The following is a 16399-nucleotide window of genomic DNA, read 5'->3' on the forward strand; positions in this document are numbered from 1 at the left end:
TCGGTTCAATTAAAATGGTGAGCTTCCGGGTACGGTGGAGGAGGGACCAAGGAAGCGGCCTATGAGTGAAGTGTTAGGTGACCGCGAAGGAGCCTAGAGGGTGCTCACCATACGGTGCTCGGGCTCTGGGTCGCTCCCAGGATACCCACGCATGCATCAAGGAAGAAAATGAGTTGGAGTTGTTTTCTAAACACGGGCATGGATCTAGTTGATTGGCCTTGCTTGTCTTCAACGGAGGAGTTCATGGCTCTTTTACATGGATCTTGTTATTTGATCTAGCTGATCTTCAACGGAGAGTCCATATAAATTTTATGTGATTATATTCCTAGGTACTATGGACTAGGGACTATTGAGAAAAGGCCCCTGTGTGAGCAGGTGGTGAGCGTTCTAGTTGCCAATGATGCCATAGGTACGCTGAGAAAGAAATGATTGGAAATTGGACTGGGAAATGAAATATTGAGGATCTTGATGGAAAACACCGTGGTTTCGTTTCAACTCTGTTTTAAAGACAGTTGAATCTATGAAAAAAGCAATTTCATATTGGGTACGTAAGTGGTGTGTCTATTTTGTAATTTGCTTGAATGCTGGCTAAGGAGCTTGGAAACTCTTTTCCCTGGTACCCTGGACAAAACATAACCAAATTTTTATAATGGATCCTATCAATACAGTGGTTGGGCGGTTGCCTAACCCATGGGATTGTATGGGGTTAGGCTGGACTAATGGATTCCTATAATAAAATTCAATTCTGTTCAAGTTACGATAGTTGAAGTAAATCACAGATAATCCTTGTTCTATGGAAAAGAATCAACGGTTGTGCCTCTTGACGAGGAAAAAAGCTTTGGTCTCTATGATCCAAGTGCAAGCTCCTCCCTTGATCCGGCCATGTGACCCGCGGGTTCGGTCGGAATGCAAAAGGGTAATTAAGGCTCTTGACTACGTTAGAATAAATTTCCCTAGAGGAATCGCCTATGCCTTGTGGAGGAGGGAAGTTTTTTCCGGGTTTGGTTTTGGAAGAACCGAGGGATTAGTCTCTTGTCCGGACATTCGTGGGCGAGGCCCCGAGTGGAAAGCTCTGCCCTGCGCAAGAAGTTGCTACTTCCGCTGCTAGCATCCCAGAATTTGATGCGCAGTGGGGGCAGGGATCTTTCAGCCTTATCATTGGAGACTCCCTACTTACGTGATTTTGATGACAAATTGTGTACCAAACCATATCTCTTTATGGGAATACTTGTGGGTGTCTTGCTTGAGGTGTTGGTTGAGGCTTGCCTTGATGAGGTTGCCCTAGGGGATGGTGCTGGCAATGTAGCATTTTTTTTTCCATCTCGTCCATGTTGATATCCTTGATTAAGACTCTATCTCATGCTAGTAGGGCACCTTGGTTGATGACTTCTACATCCTTGTCTTACAAATTGTCTATACTAGGTCGGTAGCACTTATCGACAAAGATGTAGTTTGTCTAGGCCAATAGAGATGGTCATGAAGCCTCTTGTTCTTGAGACCAATTATAATTCCATCAATGAGCAAGATAAATCATCCAATCTTTTGTGGGTTCTTCCATCGCATATGGAGATACTTGGTTCTAGCAAAGTAATTCCACATTGTTTCTCCCTCCTTCTACTTGAGGTTATAGATTTTTACAATGGATCTCCATTTGGCTCCACTAGGTGAGAATCCCACAATGAAAGTGTGACTCAAGGCCTCGTATCTCGTCTTTTCAAGTGGGTTTAAAGACCTTAACCACTAGCATGCTTGCCTTCAATGCAAAGTCTGAATGATTAGATCTTGGTGGAATCATCAATCCATCCCATGGCCTCACAAATTTGATCAAACTTCTCTAGGGTATTGAATAGAATCTCCAGGTCCATCAAATTTGGTCATCATCTTTGAGATACAGATTCGCTTGGTTAAGCCCAACTTTGAGCCTCTAGGTGCTATGTTTGTTACAACCCCCTTCCCGTTTCAAATGCCATCCTTAGCATGTCTTCCTTTGTATATTCATGTGGTGGGGGAACATAAGGAGGTGGTTGTGTTTCAAAGTATGGGATCTTTACCCTTTCACGTGTTCCATGTTCCTCGTCCAAATGGAGAAATTAGAACTTGGTTCTATATTGAAGTTGTTTCTATAATGAGCTCATATGGAGAGTGGGACTCCTGCTTGCACTGTGTGCACTTGCTGTTGGGTGTATTGAGGAACATTATCCCTAATGGTAGCGCAAAAGTGACATGTCCCGATTGCCATAAGTAACTGTGGTTGTTGGGCTGCTTGTTAATGTGGTCACCTTGGGATAAACCCATCGTCACCAAATGTTTCATTGTGTTTCATTAATACCACTTCATCAGGGAGAAAATCTTGAGGTTCCTTGGTATCCCTCTCATGTTGCTTCACTAGAGCTTCTCCCAAAAATAGGGTCGATTAGTACCTTTATCATAAAGTTTATAGCATTGTTTACAAAGCCAATTAGTAAATCTAGAGCTCGGAGGACCGTGTCAGCTCCTATTTCTAGATGTTTAGTTATTCCTTCACTAATGTTTGCATTTCATTAGCCTATTTCTTCCCAAAGCTCCACGCTTTTTGAGGTGGATCTAAAGGAGACTAGCCTTCTTAACAGGGAAGCACTCGGCTGTGTATTGGTCATTTTGCTGGAATCAAAGACGTAGTGCACATCTGCACGCTTCTCTAGACTCACGACTTACGTGTCCAAGCTCCCATCTTTTTGTGCACGACTGTGGGCTCACATCCCCAATCCAAGAGCTGGTTTGGCTTGGTTTTTGGAGTTTTTTTAGAATTTTTGGACTTAATGGAAGATGATTAAGAATCCTAATGTTAGATAATTATTGTTATGCAAGTAATTAAGTGTTTTTTGATCATTTTTGTTGGATTTCCAATGCATGAAAAAGTCATGAATTACATGAACACAATTAACTATCCCATTCTAATCCACACCTAATGGAACATGCTCATGTTTTCAAAGTGGATTCCACTCCTAATCACAATTGCTAAGATTTTTCTTGGCTTAATACAATGAAATCTCAGCCTTTTGGGCTCCAAAATCATGTAAATCACCAAGAAACTAATGTTTTACCCTTCCAAGAGATGAAAATAGAATGCCCTAATGTAACAAGATTCAAAATTTTTTAAAAAGCCACCACCTAAATATATCCAAGAATCCAAAACCGTATGTTTTTTTTAGTACGACCTTCTAATCAATGACATGCAATATTAGGTAATCCCAATAGCTTGGAATGGACGGATGAACGTGTTTAAGCCCTAGGCTAGTCCCCAACAACGACGATGCCAAATATGTTCAAGTCAAGAGCTTACCTTATCGAAGCATGTCTCTTAGAGATGCAATTGCAACTTCCCAATGTGATAGCACTAGCTTGTGCATCACGTCCTCACTCCATTGTCACACCGAAATGCTCCTTGCCGATTGGGTGATGGAGAAACCCAACATGAGGATTCATATGCATTTCCTAATGTAAGGTCTTTCTGACAAATACGGGATGTAAAATTTGTAAAAATGACACTATAAGTCAATGTATAAGATAATCCAATATTTCTATACTTTAAAGTTCATGAAAAACACATTCAGCAACCTCACATCTACACCATAATAATAGGCTGTTTTTACCCTCTAGAGGATAGCAATATGCATGGAAGCATGAGGATACACACCATCCCTTACAAGCTACGAGTGTGAACATAAGTTCAATGCAAGCAGCCAAAGGAAGGCTAGCCATGCAAGCAAGAGAGTCTAATGATCAAAGTAAAGATCAAATATGGACGAGCATGTTCATGTGTAGGAGCAATGTACTGGCATGTATTTTGGTACCAAGTCTCACATCAATATATATATATATATATAACAAAAAGTGATAATGATAGCAAGTGGAAACTCGAAGTAAAGACAACAAAGAATGTTGTAGGTTGTTACTACAAAAGGATCAATAAGATTGATCAATAAAGAAATTTATGCTGACCATATCCATGTGGTGCAATTGTCAAGTAAAACCCATCAAGTAAGGCCATCTACACTGAAGCTCATGTTTCCATCTTGAGCAAGTCCCATATTTGTTCACTAAAGCATCCCCATCTATTAAGAAATATCAAGATCACAATATCAAGAATGCATGTTCTTGAAAATCCAAAATCTTAACTATTGTATCTCTTATCTACTCGCATTCAAATCATCAAACAGCAACATCTTGCCCATAGCTAGAGAATTGCTCCATCTCTCTTCGGAGCAAGGAGATCACTCAACCACATAAACCAAGCATTTGGGGGAACAAAAAAAAAAAAGCATGGCATGTACACCAATTCCCAAGTGTAGCTGGTGGCCCTAGTGCCTTGTTGAAGTTGCCACCAGCCTGATCAAAGTGTACCTAAGTTGCCAATGATAGTTCATTTTTGGTCCTCATGCCACGTGTCCCTATTCAACATCTTTTGAGGCAACTCAGTATATACAAAGACTGGCAAGAATGCAGTGTGCACCAGATATGTCAAATAGTGAGTTGCCCTAGTACCCCTATATACAAAACGGGAAGGCTTGTGTGGAACTTTTCTACAAAGAAAGATCCATTTTGCTTCTCATACTACTGCTAAAGAAGTGCAGTCATCGAATGCACAAATTTCAATTTCAACAGGCCACGTTAAGAGTAACTTATTCAAGCATCCATGCAGTTAATACTAGTCAGGGCTCCTTTGACACAGTCAAGAGTGCAGTTTAAAATCCAGATGCACAGACAGATGCTCAAATCAACGCTATTCACAATAATACAACTCCATCCAAACACAAGACTGTCATTAGAACTCTTAGAATGTTAAACGACTAAATTGAACCACAAACTGACACATCAACACTAAATTTCCATCTTCACACTCATTAGACAACTATGGTCTTGGGAAAAGAAGATGAGGAAAGGAGAGCTGAATTGGCATCTTTCATACTCATTAGACAACTATTTTCTTGTGAAAGTAAGTACCTTTCCATATGTTTGAACCAAAAGCAGGGATGAGGAAAGGAGAGTTGAACTTGTACCCAATAGGGGGGGCACCACAACTCACTTGAGGACATGTATACATACATTATACTCGCTCCCTTATACTTTATTCGAACTGTACACAAAGGGACCACTGTTTAAACCAAAAAAATCAAAGATCTGACATGTATACAACACAATAGGAGGGAGTACATGTGTCTACACAGACTCAATGATGGGCTCCGGAGGCTGAGTAGTGCATGCGCGTGTACTATCTCTAGATCTTAAGGTCTCCAGATGATGTTTGTTATGCTCTTTTTGTGCGCCTTCCCACTGCTAAAGCTAATTCTGTGTCGATGTTCAATGAAATATCAAAAGCCTTCACAGAGTGGGTCAATGCTCCACTGCAAAAATAGATCAGATTTGACATCAAAAGATAGATACTACAAGCAGCCCCCATGCTCTTTAAAGAGTCCAAAAAGGCTCATCTCCACTTTGAATTGCTATAAAAAGAAAAGCATTATCTGTTATAATTACCTAGAAATGAAGGTCACACCTGTTGCACCAATTTTGCTGACAGTCCCTAGTGTTACGTTGCCTGAAGCCTGAGAAATTTCAGATGTTAAATACAGAAAAACATATATATGGTCGAATATTTGAGCTATAGCTGAACATATAAACACAAAACTCTTCTTGTGTGTACATGTATATACCTAGATGAATCCAGGAACATGCAAATTCACCTTTTAGAAACGTGCATGTTATATACTCATGGTAGTATGGAGTAGATACTACGACATCTCCACTAACGTCATCAGTGCCCAATAGTGGGTGTAGAACTCTATATCAAGATATACTCTCACACACGCACTCCACGCGCACACACACACACACACACATAAGAGCATATATTCACACACGCACACACACACACACATAAGAGCATATATTCACACACAGCCCTTCACACACAGTTTCTGTCAAACCTCCGGAGATGGAGGGCAAACTCAGCCATAATGAAGCCTAGCACTAAGGGAAGTAGCAAATAGAAAGAATTAGTACAACAAATAAGTAGTTGATAGGGTAAATGCACCGCTAAAGATAGAAAGAATAAACACAATATCAACTAGCCGCAACTCGGACGAAAACATCACAATGTGAAATCTGCATGTCCGCTAATACGGCTGAATTATATACCTAGATGAATCCAGGAACATGCCCAATTTCACCTTTTAGGAACGTGCATGTTATATACTCATGGTAGTCAACCCACAAGACTATATAACTATCAACTCCATTACCCGATAGTGGGTGTAGAACTCTGTATCAAGATATGCTCTTACACACGCACTCCACACACACACACACACACATAAGAGCATATATTCACCACAAAGCCCTTCGTACTGAGTTTCTGTTAAACCTCCGGAGATGGAGGATAGACTCAGCCATAATGAAGCCTAGCACTAAGGGAAGTAGCAAATAGAAAGAATTAGTATAGCAAATAAGTAGTTGATAGGGCAAATGCACCGCTAAAGATAGAAAGAATAAGCACAATATCAACTGGCCACAACTCAGACAAAAACTTCAATGTGATCTGCATGTCCACTAATACGGCTGAATTATATACCTAGATGAATCCAAGAACATGCCCAAATTCACCTTTTAGGAACGTGCATGTTATATACTCATGGTAGTCATGTGTGTGTGTGTGTGTGTATACATATATATATAATTGTTTATGTATATACCTAGATGAATCCAGGAACATGCCCAAATTCACCTTTTAGGAACGTGCATGTGTGTGTGTATATATATTTACATATATATGAATGCATATCTACACATTACATACATAAGCACATAACATGTTGTGGAGCTCACTAGTAGGAAGTTAATACTAAAATTGTCCAAGGAGAAGGCGCCCTATAAGTATATACCTAGATGAGTCCACGAACATGAGCAAATTCACCTTCTAGGAACGTGCATGTTATATACTCATGGTACTCATGTGTGTGTGTATATATATATATAATTGTTTATGTATATATATTTACATATATATGAATGCATATCTACACATTACATACATAAGCACATAACATGTTGTGGAGGTCAGTAGTAGGAAATTAATACTAAAATGGTCCAAGGAGAAGGTGCCCTGTAAGTACAAAACCTTACCTCAGTTTCAAGCTGCCCATCAACAAGCTCAACTGCTTGCTTCAGCATTGATACATCTACACTACCATCAGGAAGAGGCACCACCATATTATCCAGCATGATGCGAGTTACACATCCTATCCCATCGCCTTTGTGAGCCAGCACCTCCTTGACTTCCTCTAGTGTTCTTGTCTCTATCTGTGTAAGTCTCCACTTTTAGTATGTACAAGTAAAAGTAGCATATAGCAAGTGTATCAAATGTCAGCAAAAGGCTTTAAAAAAGGCAGAACATTTACAAACCTCTACACCAATGTCTAAATTGTTGTCCTTTAGATACTGGGCTACAGCACCAATAGCTTTTGAAACACTTCCAGCTACTGCAATGTGGTTATCTTTAACTAAGACCATATCAAAGAGACCAAGGCGATGGTTCTCTCCTCCTCCTATCAAGACCTGAGTTTCAAATCAGATATTGCACTTCAAAAAATGAATGCAAGAATTTAGCATGAGAAAAATATACGATCCATCAAAGAAAAGCACATATACCATCATAAGGCCAGATGAATCTGAACTTGCAAATAACTTTAAAAGAAAGAAGAGAATCACTAAAACAAACAAATCAAAAATAGGAAAGTACAAACTGAAGATAAAGAGGAGTGTAAGGAAGTACTTACTGCCCATTTATCTATCAAACGGAGGCCCGGAACAGTTTTCCTAGTTTCCAAAATACGTGCTGGCTTAGCGGCTTCAGCCATTGCCTGCAAATATTATGCCAAGGAAAAAAAACAAAGAAGTGAAAGTCTAGCAAAATCTACACGTGGCCTAGTCAACAAGAATAAAAAGGACAATGCCTACAGTGAACAGAACTCCAAGACTCATGAGCATTTGGAAGTAACAAGTATATCATTATATGCATTGTGTGTGCATATGCATCTGTGTGTGCGCCAAAAAATATGAACTAGGCGTATTAAACACATCGGTTATCAGACACGCAATCACACCTTTCACTCCATCTTTTTGTAACCACGCAATGTGTTGAATGTAATAGATTTTGGAATACCACGACTTGTGTAATACCTTTTGACATAGTCGCAAGGGACAGGGGACGGTAACGGGACAAGGAACGGCCATAAGTAGGGAACAAGGACGCGGGAGGGAACGGCACTTAAAAAATACTCCTTTTTTTTTGCATGGTTGCATAACGTCTATAATCCTCAATAGGTGGACTATGGGCCTCACCATAGCATCCATGGTCTTCACACTCTCCCACCAAGAGGCGTCATCCGCCAGTAACCTACACTCTCGGCCGGTGGCTGTACGAGACTCTTGCATGTCGACAAACTCGTCGCTAAGGAAAAGTCTCCTTTAAGCACCACTACAATCCTTCAACCTACCCAACATGAGAAAGTTGTAGGCAAACCGAGTGTCGTAATATTTGAGGAGAGAGAGAGAGTGTGGACCTCTTGTTGAACTCATGCCGAAGTCTTCGGTGGTTGAGGACAAAGGAGACCATGGTGTTGGCCTCCTCAATGAGCAAGCTAATCCATGGCAATGCCCCTATGTCCTTGAGGAGGTTGTTTAGACAATAAGCCATACAAAAAGACACCATAACATGTCCATACATACCTTGGAGGATAGCTCCCGCCGCCCTATTAGAAGGCTCCCCATCCGCAACAAAGCCCACTACATGCTCGGGACAAATGATCTCCATGGTGGTAACCCACTCCGCCGCAACCACATCCGCACTCTTTCCGGTTCCGGATGCATCATGAGATGAGATGGAGTACATCTCTCCGCAGGAATATGCAACCACGCCATGAATACTCCTGATGTGGGTGTCGCTCCATCCATCCACAATGAGAGAGACTCCATTCCTCTCCCATTGCCACTTTGTGTTGTCGGCCGCTTGCGCTTCTCCTTCTCGAGCAATGTAGTGCGCAAGCTCTCGGATGAGGAAGGCATATAGGTTAAGCCATACTCCCCAATCTTCCTAACCAGGCTTTGAAGTATTCCGATCTATTCAAGAAAGCAATTTACTAATGAGAAGGAGACTAGTATGATGAAAACATGAATGATGAATTGGTGATTGCACTTACCTAGCCGCTTGAAAGGCAATGTGGTCGTGGAAGAAGAAGCGAGTCACCGCTATATCCACCTCTTTCAACAACTTTGGGTTCCAATTCTCCCCAAGTGTAGATTGTCATCGTGGACCGCGCGAGGGTTGAGAGACCGTGGAGATGGAGGGTGTCGACGTGATGGATGGAGCAACATTCCGACACAATGGTGAAGGTGATGGCGTGCATGATACTGATTGGCCCGATCCACCACATGACTCCATCGTAGTGGCTTGAGTTTCTCTCCCCATCGTCACGGGATCCACAGCCACTCATGGTGTCCTTCTTGACGCTTCGACCACCTCGTAGATGGCAAGCTTGTCAAGAAGTTCCCATCTCTTTTCGGACGTGACATTTGAGCAAAATCGTACCTCATGCCCACTCTCATGCAAGAGGTGGGCTCACACTTTGTCGGCACCACCCGTTCACTAGTACAGACAAAGCTTGCATGCCCATGGCCGAGAACTGCCTCCATGAGCGGATGGGGTGTAGTTAACCTCCTCCCACCATGTCCATCCCGTCATCCTTTTACAGAAAGCCCCGGCACGTGAGGAGGATGCCATGGTTGACAATGGCTTGTCACTTGAAAGTTGATAGCTTGAGAGAGAGAGAGAGAGAGAGAGAGAGAGAGAGAGAGTGTGTGTTAGGCTTGACTCTTGAGGCTTGAAAGTTGAGGCTTGGAAGAGGCTTGAGGGAGAGAGCGCTTGTGTGTGTGTGGCTTGAAGCTTGAGCAATGAGCAATGAGACTTGAACTTCCTTGACTCTAGAGACTTGAAGGTGTGTGTGTGTGCTTGTTCTTATATAGATAGACAAGAGGGAGAGACAAGAGTCTTGAAGACTCGAAGAGGGAGATGCTAGAGGCTCAAAAGGAGAGCCAAGAGGGCCACTATGGCCCTTGTGACTATGGACCAAAGGCCTTGAACTATGGCCCAAAAAGGCCCCCAAAAGGACGTCCCCCAACGGTCATTAAAGTGACTGTTAGACTGCCCAATGGTCACTTGACCGTCCCCCCAGGATCCGTCCCCCACACCGTCCCTGCCCAGATCTATCCTCGTCCCCCGTCCCTTGTGAGGGAGGGGGGACGTCCGACTGTCCCCGATCGTCCCCGTTTCTACCACGTCCCGACACAGCGTCTCCACGTCCCATCCTCCCATCCCCTACATCCACTGTGACTATCCCTTTTGATCATTAAAATACCCAGCTTACAACTTGTGTAATGTTGATTGATCATTGAATACCACATCGATTATCGGACACACAGTCACACCTTTCACTCCATCTTTTTGTAACCACATAATGCGTTGAATGTACTAGATTTTGGAATACACGACTTATGTAACACCTTTTGATCATTAAAATGCCGAGATTACAACTTGTGTAATGCTAATTGATCATTGAATACCAAGCTTATGACGATTTGTGATGCTGGTGAACTATACATAGCCTAGGACATTAAGTGCTAGCCACACCAACATGAGACAAGAAAAGGAGGTCTCTACTGTGATCATAGCATGAGAGTTGGGAACATAGTCATAGGGGACGTAGGGGACGGGAGTACGCCATGTCGGGACGTGGTAGAAACGGGGACGCTTGGGGACTTTCAGATGTCTCTCCTAGAGGCATCCCTCACACAAGGGACGAGGAGACCAGGACGTTGTGGGGAACGGATCCTGGGGGGACGGTCAAGTGACTGTTGGACAGTCTAACGGTCACTTTTATGACCGTTGGGGGACGTCCTCTTGGGGGCCTTTTTGGGCCATATTTCAAGGCCTTTAGCCCATAGTCACAAGGGCCATAGTGGCCCTCTTGGCCCTCCTTTTGAGCCTCTAGTCTCTCCCCCTTGCCTTGCCTCTTCGAGTCTTCAAGACTCTTGCCTATATAAGAACAAGCACATGTGAAGAAACTGTTGGATAAGATAATTCAGCTATGAAGATTGATCAAAACATACTCAAGGTGGATCAAAGATTGTACAAAACATCATGAATATGAGGGACAAAAACTGGTATATGCAGAAAATTGCTTTGAGATTAACACAAGAAGACACTAACTATGATTAGACATGAACCAAACTTACATAATCACTTGATCACGACTTGTACCTTATTTAGAGACTCCTCTACCCTATTTTTAGTTGCATGAGTTGCATGAACAACATGCACCAACCATTTGTAGGCTTTACACACCAACCACTGACCACTAGCCTAACCACCACATATTAAATTGGACTAAGGAGTTGGGATTACATTTATCCAACAATCCCCCCTTAAGACCAACTTCTTACAAGAACATGAATCAAGTCTAACATACCTCCTTGACACAATTTGTAAGAGCCCCCCCTAAACAACAACATAGGGTGGTGTACTCTCCTCTACAATTCGTCAAGTTGGAACAACATAAGTCTTGACTCAACCACATACATGACATAATTTACAAAGCATACTCATCATCTACATCTTTTATACTAAGACTAGAACAAAGATTTGTTTCTTCTTGTTGATTGACTTCTTCAACCACATGTGCCTTTGCTAGCTTTTGATCTTTTTGGTAGCACTTTGAGGATGGATGGTTCGTCTTTCCACAATACTCACAAGGATGTTTGGAGAAACAATCCTTAGTAAGATGATTTGTACGACCACAAATAGTACACTTCTTCTTTGCCGATGTCGTAGTAACAATCTATCACATCCTTTGTAATCTTCTTGTCTTCTTCCTGCAAAGAATTTATGATACTTTCCAAAGAAGGGACAGGCTCCTTCTCTTTAAGTACCGTCACAATTTGTCTAAAGCTTGAAGGTAAGCTTTTAAGCACGATAGCAATAGCATCTTCTTCAGGAACAGGAGATTTAACATAAACCAATTGTGTCATTAAGCTCTTCAACCTGTTAATCAAAGCTGCCAAATTTTCATTACTCTCCATGGTTAGATCAAAGAGTTGCATCTTCAAACTGATCTTGGAATGCTTTGCCTTTGCACCAAAAGTACGTTCTAGTAATTCCCAAGCTTCCATAGCTGACTCAACATCATCAATATAATGAATAAAATTATCTTCTAAAGCAGTAATGATAATACCAAGTGCTTGCTCATCTTTTGCTTGAAGTGCAGCCGTTGTAGCTCTTGTAACTGCAGCAGAAATACTTGCTTCATCATCAGAAAGTGGCTTGACCGTACTCCACAGATTTTTCTTCATGAGGTAGTCCTTCACCTTGATTTGTCAGGTATGGAACCCAGTTCCGTTGAATTTGTCGGGAAATTTGAAACTCGTGATGATGAAATATGATGCTTGATGTTGAAAACTTGCTCATATAGATGATTTAAGCCCAAATAATAAAAATATCATCAATATAAATCAAGATAAGTATCACCATGTTGTTGGAGCAAAAACTGCAGAAAATAGGCGACTGGAAAAAAGTGTCGTACAGCAGCTACGGGTGGACCATATGCTCCAAGATTTTGTATGCTGAATCCTCACTTGATGACCTTGAATCGCCTCAGAGGAATTTGGCTAATTTGAAGAGACGATGGCGAATTGACGCGATGAGCAGAAAACAGGCAGTTGTGATGGCGATGAGAAATTCGTCAAGCTGCGATGAAATCCGCCGTTGAGCTTCGATTTAGAGCATGCGTGGGAGCAAAGCAACAAGGCTATAACAAAATTTCAAGGTATCATCATCTCAGGTGCAAGCATGAAGGCAATCTACAGCATGTGGTTCAAACAGAGAAAAACTGGCTATGGTGATTAAGAGATTGATTAAGATTTTTGCTAATCAACTGAACCTAATTGGGTCAAGCTCTAATACCAAATGTTGGATAAGATAATTCAGCTATGAAGATTGATCAAAACATCCTCAAGGTGGATCAAAGATTATACAAAACATCATGAATATGAGGGACAAAAACTGGTATATGCAGAAAATTGCTTTGAGATTAACACAAGAAGACACTAATTATGATTAGACATGAACCAAACTTACATAATCACTTGATCACGACTTGTACCTTATTTAGAGACTCCTCTACTCTATTTTTAGTTGCATGAGTTGCATGAACAACATGCACCAACCATTTGTAGGCTTTACACACCAACCACTGACCACTAGCCTAACCACCACATATTAAATTGGACTAAGGAGTTGGAATTACATTTATCCAACAGAAACAGCACTTTTCCAGCCCTAAAAAGGAATTTTCTGGATTGTTTTATATTTTATTTTTTTGAGGCTTTTGTCTTGGCTGCTGGCCTACACCTTTATGGTGACCGACCAGCACCCCTCTCTGCTATAAATAGCATTGCCTCATACCTCATCAAGGTGTATCACTTCATCGCCATATCAGGTACCATCTGGCCGCCTTCACTAGGGGTTCACTCTGTGTTTTCCTCTGCTGGTCCAGGCCACCATCTCGAGGGCTCACATCAGCCAACATCAGGCTGTATTCTGGTGCTTGCATCAGGCCTACATCAGCTCACATCTGCGTTTCACCTCAGCATATGCCAGTGCCTACTTCAGAGCACATATCAGCGTTTATACATCAGCTTACACCAGCGTTTTGCTTCAGCAGACACGTTCGTTTTGCTGCAACCCTCTTAGCGCTTTACATCCGCCTGTCCTCAGGCTTACCTCAGCGTTTACATCTGGGGTGACATCAGCCTTACTTCAGCCTGTCTTCAGCGCTTACATCTAGGCTGACATCAGCGTTTATCTTCAGCCTCACATCAGCCCTACATCGGGACAGCAGCCCTCTCTGCTACTTCGGGACGCAACCCTCTCTGCTACATCGGGATAGCAGCCCTCTCTGCTACCTCGGGACACAACCCTCTCTGCTTCAGGTACGCAGCACCTGTGTCACCAGAGCTTGCACCACTTGGGACGGCAGCCCTCTCTGCTTCACGTACGCGCAGCACCCGTGTCATCAGAGACTGCACCACCATCATCGTCATTGACGTTACCTTTTTCCGCTGCCACTTTCACCTCGGAGTGCTTTGCCTCACATCGACGCGAACCTTCGTCATCGACCGTGCTTCAACTCCGACGTCCTTCTCTACTTCTGCACTGGTCTTCTTTTTGCTCAGAGTCACCTCTCATAATAGGGCTCTTGTACATATCTGCACTCACCTTTTTATATATATTCACTCACATATTTCATGCTGTGTAGTTTTACTCTGAGCTCTCGTATTTCTGGTCCTTCCATCCTTTTGCCCTCACATGGTATCAGAGCTATCGTGAGCAAAGGGATTGAAGACCTCGAGAGTGCACAGCATGGATCGTCTACCGCACTTCCGGAGGACCGATTCTTCTCACCAGAAGATGCTTCTCCAAACTCTGATCTGGACCACATAGGGAATAGGATTTCTTACTCAGTGGAGAATCCTATTCAAGATCATACTTTGGGAGGAGACGATCAACCCATGCACATCACCTCATCCACACCACCTTTGCCATCACGATCGCCCTCTCCGACTTTATCACATCTTGTTTCTAGAGGGGGATACATTCCTTCTGCCATTGTGTTTGTGTGGGACCCTCGCATACTTCATCTTCTTTCATCTTCTCTCATGGTACCCTTTTTGGCCTCAGAGGGGGTGTGAAGAAACAGCACTTTGCCAGCCCTAAAAAGGGATTTTTTGGATAATTTACATTTTATTTTTTTGAGGTTTTTGTCTTGGCTGCTGGCCTACACCTTTATGGTGACCGACCAGCACCCCTCTCTGCTATAAATAGCATTGCCTCATACCTCATCAAGGTGTACCACTTCATCGCCATATCAGGTACCATCTGGCCGCCTTCACTAGGGGTTCACTCTGCGTTTTCCTCTGCTGGTCCAGGCCGCCATCTGGAGGCCTCACATCAGCCAACATCAGGCTGTATTCTGGTGCTTGCATCAGGCCTACATCAGCTCACATCTGCGCTTCACCTCAGCATATGCCAACGTCTACTTCAGAGCACATATCAGCATTTATACATCAGCTTACACCAGCGTTTTGCTTCGTTCGTTTTGCTGCAGCCCTCTTAGCGCTTTACATCTGCCTGTCCTCAAGCTTACATCTGCGTTTACATCAGGCTTACCTCAGCGTTTACATCTGGGGTGACATCAGCCTTACTTCAGCATGTCTTCAGCGCTTACATCTGGGCTGACATCAGCGTTTATCTTCAGCCTCACAGCCCTACATCGGGACAGCAACCCTCTCTACTACTTCGGGACAGCAGCCCTCTCTGCTACCTCGGGACAGCAGCCTCTCTGCTACTTCGGGACGCAGCCCCCTCTCCTTCAGGTACGCAGCACCCGTGTCACCAGAGCTTGCACCACTCGGGACGGCAGCCCTCTCTGCTGCTTCAGGTACGCAGCACCTGTGTCATCAGAGACTTCACCACCATCATCGTCATTGATGTTACCTTCTTCCGCTGCCACTTTCACCTCGGAGTGCTTTGCCTCACATCGACGCGAGCCTTCGTCATCGACCGTGCTTCAGCTCCAACGTCCTTCTCTGCTTCTGCACTGCTCTTCTTTTTGCTCAAAGTCACCTCTCATATGAGGGCTCTTGTACATATCTGCACTCAAGTCTCACCTTTTTATATATATTCACTCACATATTTCATGCTGTGTGGTTTTACTCTGATCTCTCGTATTTCTGGTCCTTCCATCCTTTTGCCCTCACAGCACACACACACACTTCCTACACACACACCTTCAAGCCTTCAAGTCTCTAGAGTCGAGGAAGTTCAAGTCTCATTGTTCATTGCTCAAGCTTCAAACCACACACACACAAGCACTCTCTCCCTCAAGCCTCTCCCAACTTCCAAGCCTCTCACACAAGCTCTCTCTCCCTCAAGCCTCTTCCAACTTCCAAGCCTCAAGGAGTCGAGCCTCACACTCTCTCTCCCTCTCTCAAGCTACTTTAAAGTGACAAGCCATTGTCAACCATGGCATCCTCCTCACGTACCGGGGCTTCCCGTAGGACGACGGGATGGACATGGTGGGAGGAGGTTAACCACACCCCATCCGCTCATGGAGGCGGTTCTCACCCATGGGCATGCAGCTTTGCCCATACTGCCGAATGGGTGGTTTGTATACGATAATTTCGTTCCATTATTTGGGCTGAGAGGATGCTTAAGTCAGAGACGTAGGCCTCCATTTTGTAGTCCTTTTTG

General features: G+C 43.2%; 1 protein-coding gene across 1 annotated transcript in view; it reads right to left on the reverse strand.

Annotated features, from left to right (window-relative positions):
- Nucleotides 1-4922: 4922 nt before the first annotated feature.
- QPT (quinolinate phoshoribosyltransferase) overlaps nt 4923-16399 on the reverse strand; it is a 38743-nt gene continuing 27266 nt past the window's right edge. The window contains exons 6-10 of the mRNA XM_086791143.1: nt 7815-7898; nt 7441-7593; nt 7162-7338; nt 5518-5585; nt 4923-5384 (exon numbers count right to left, since the gene is read on the reverse strand). Of these exons, the coding sequence (XP_086647269.1) occupies nt 5288-5384; nt 5518-5585; nt 7162-7338; nt 7441-7593; nt 7815-7898 (579 nt within the window). The 3' untranslated portion in view covers nt 4923-5287. The remainder of the gene's footprint in view (nt 5385-5517; nt 5586-7161; nt 7339-7440; nt 7594-7814; nt 7899-16399) is intronic.

The sequence above is a fragment of the Cibotium barometz genome, chromosome 56 (assembly GCF_041138505.1).
Source record: "Cibotium barometz isolate CiBa-2024 chromosome 56, ASM4113850v1, whole genome shotgun sequence".
NCBI lineage: Eukaryota > Viridiplantae > Streptophyta > Polypodiopsida > Cyatheales > Cibotiaceae > Cibotium > Cibotium barometz.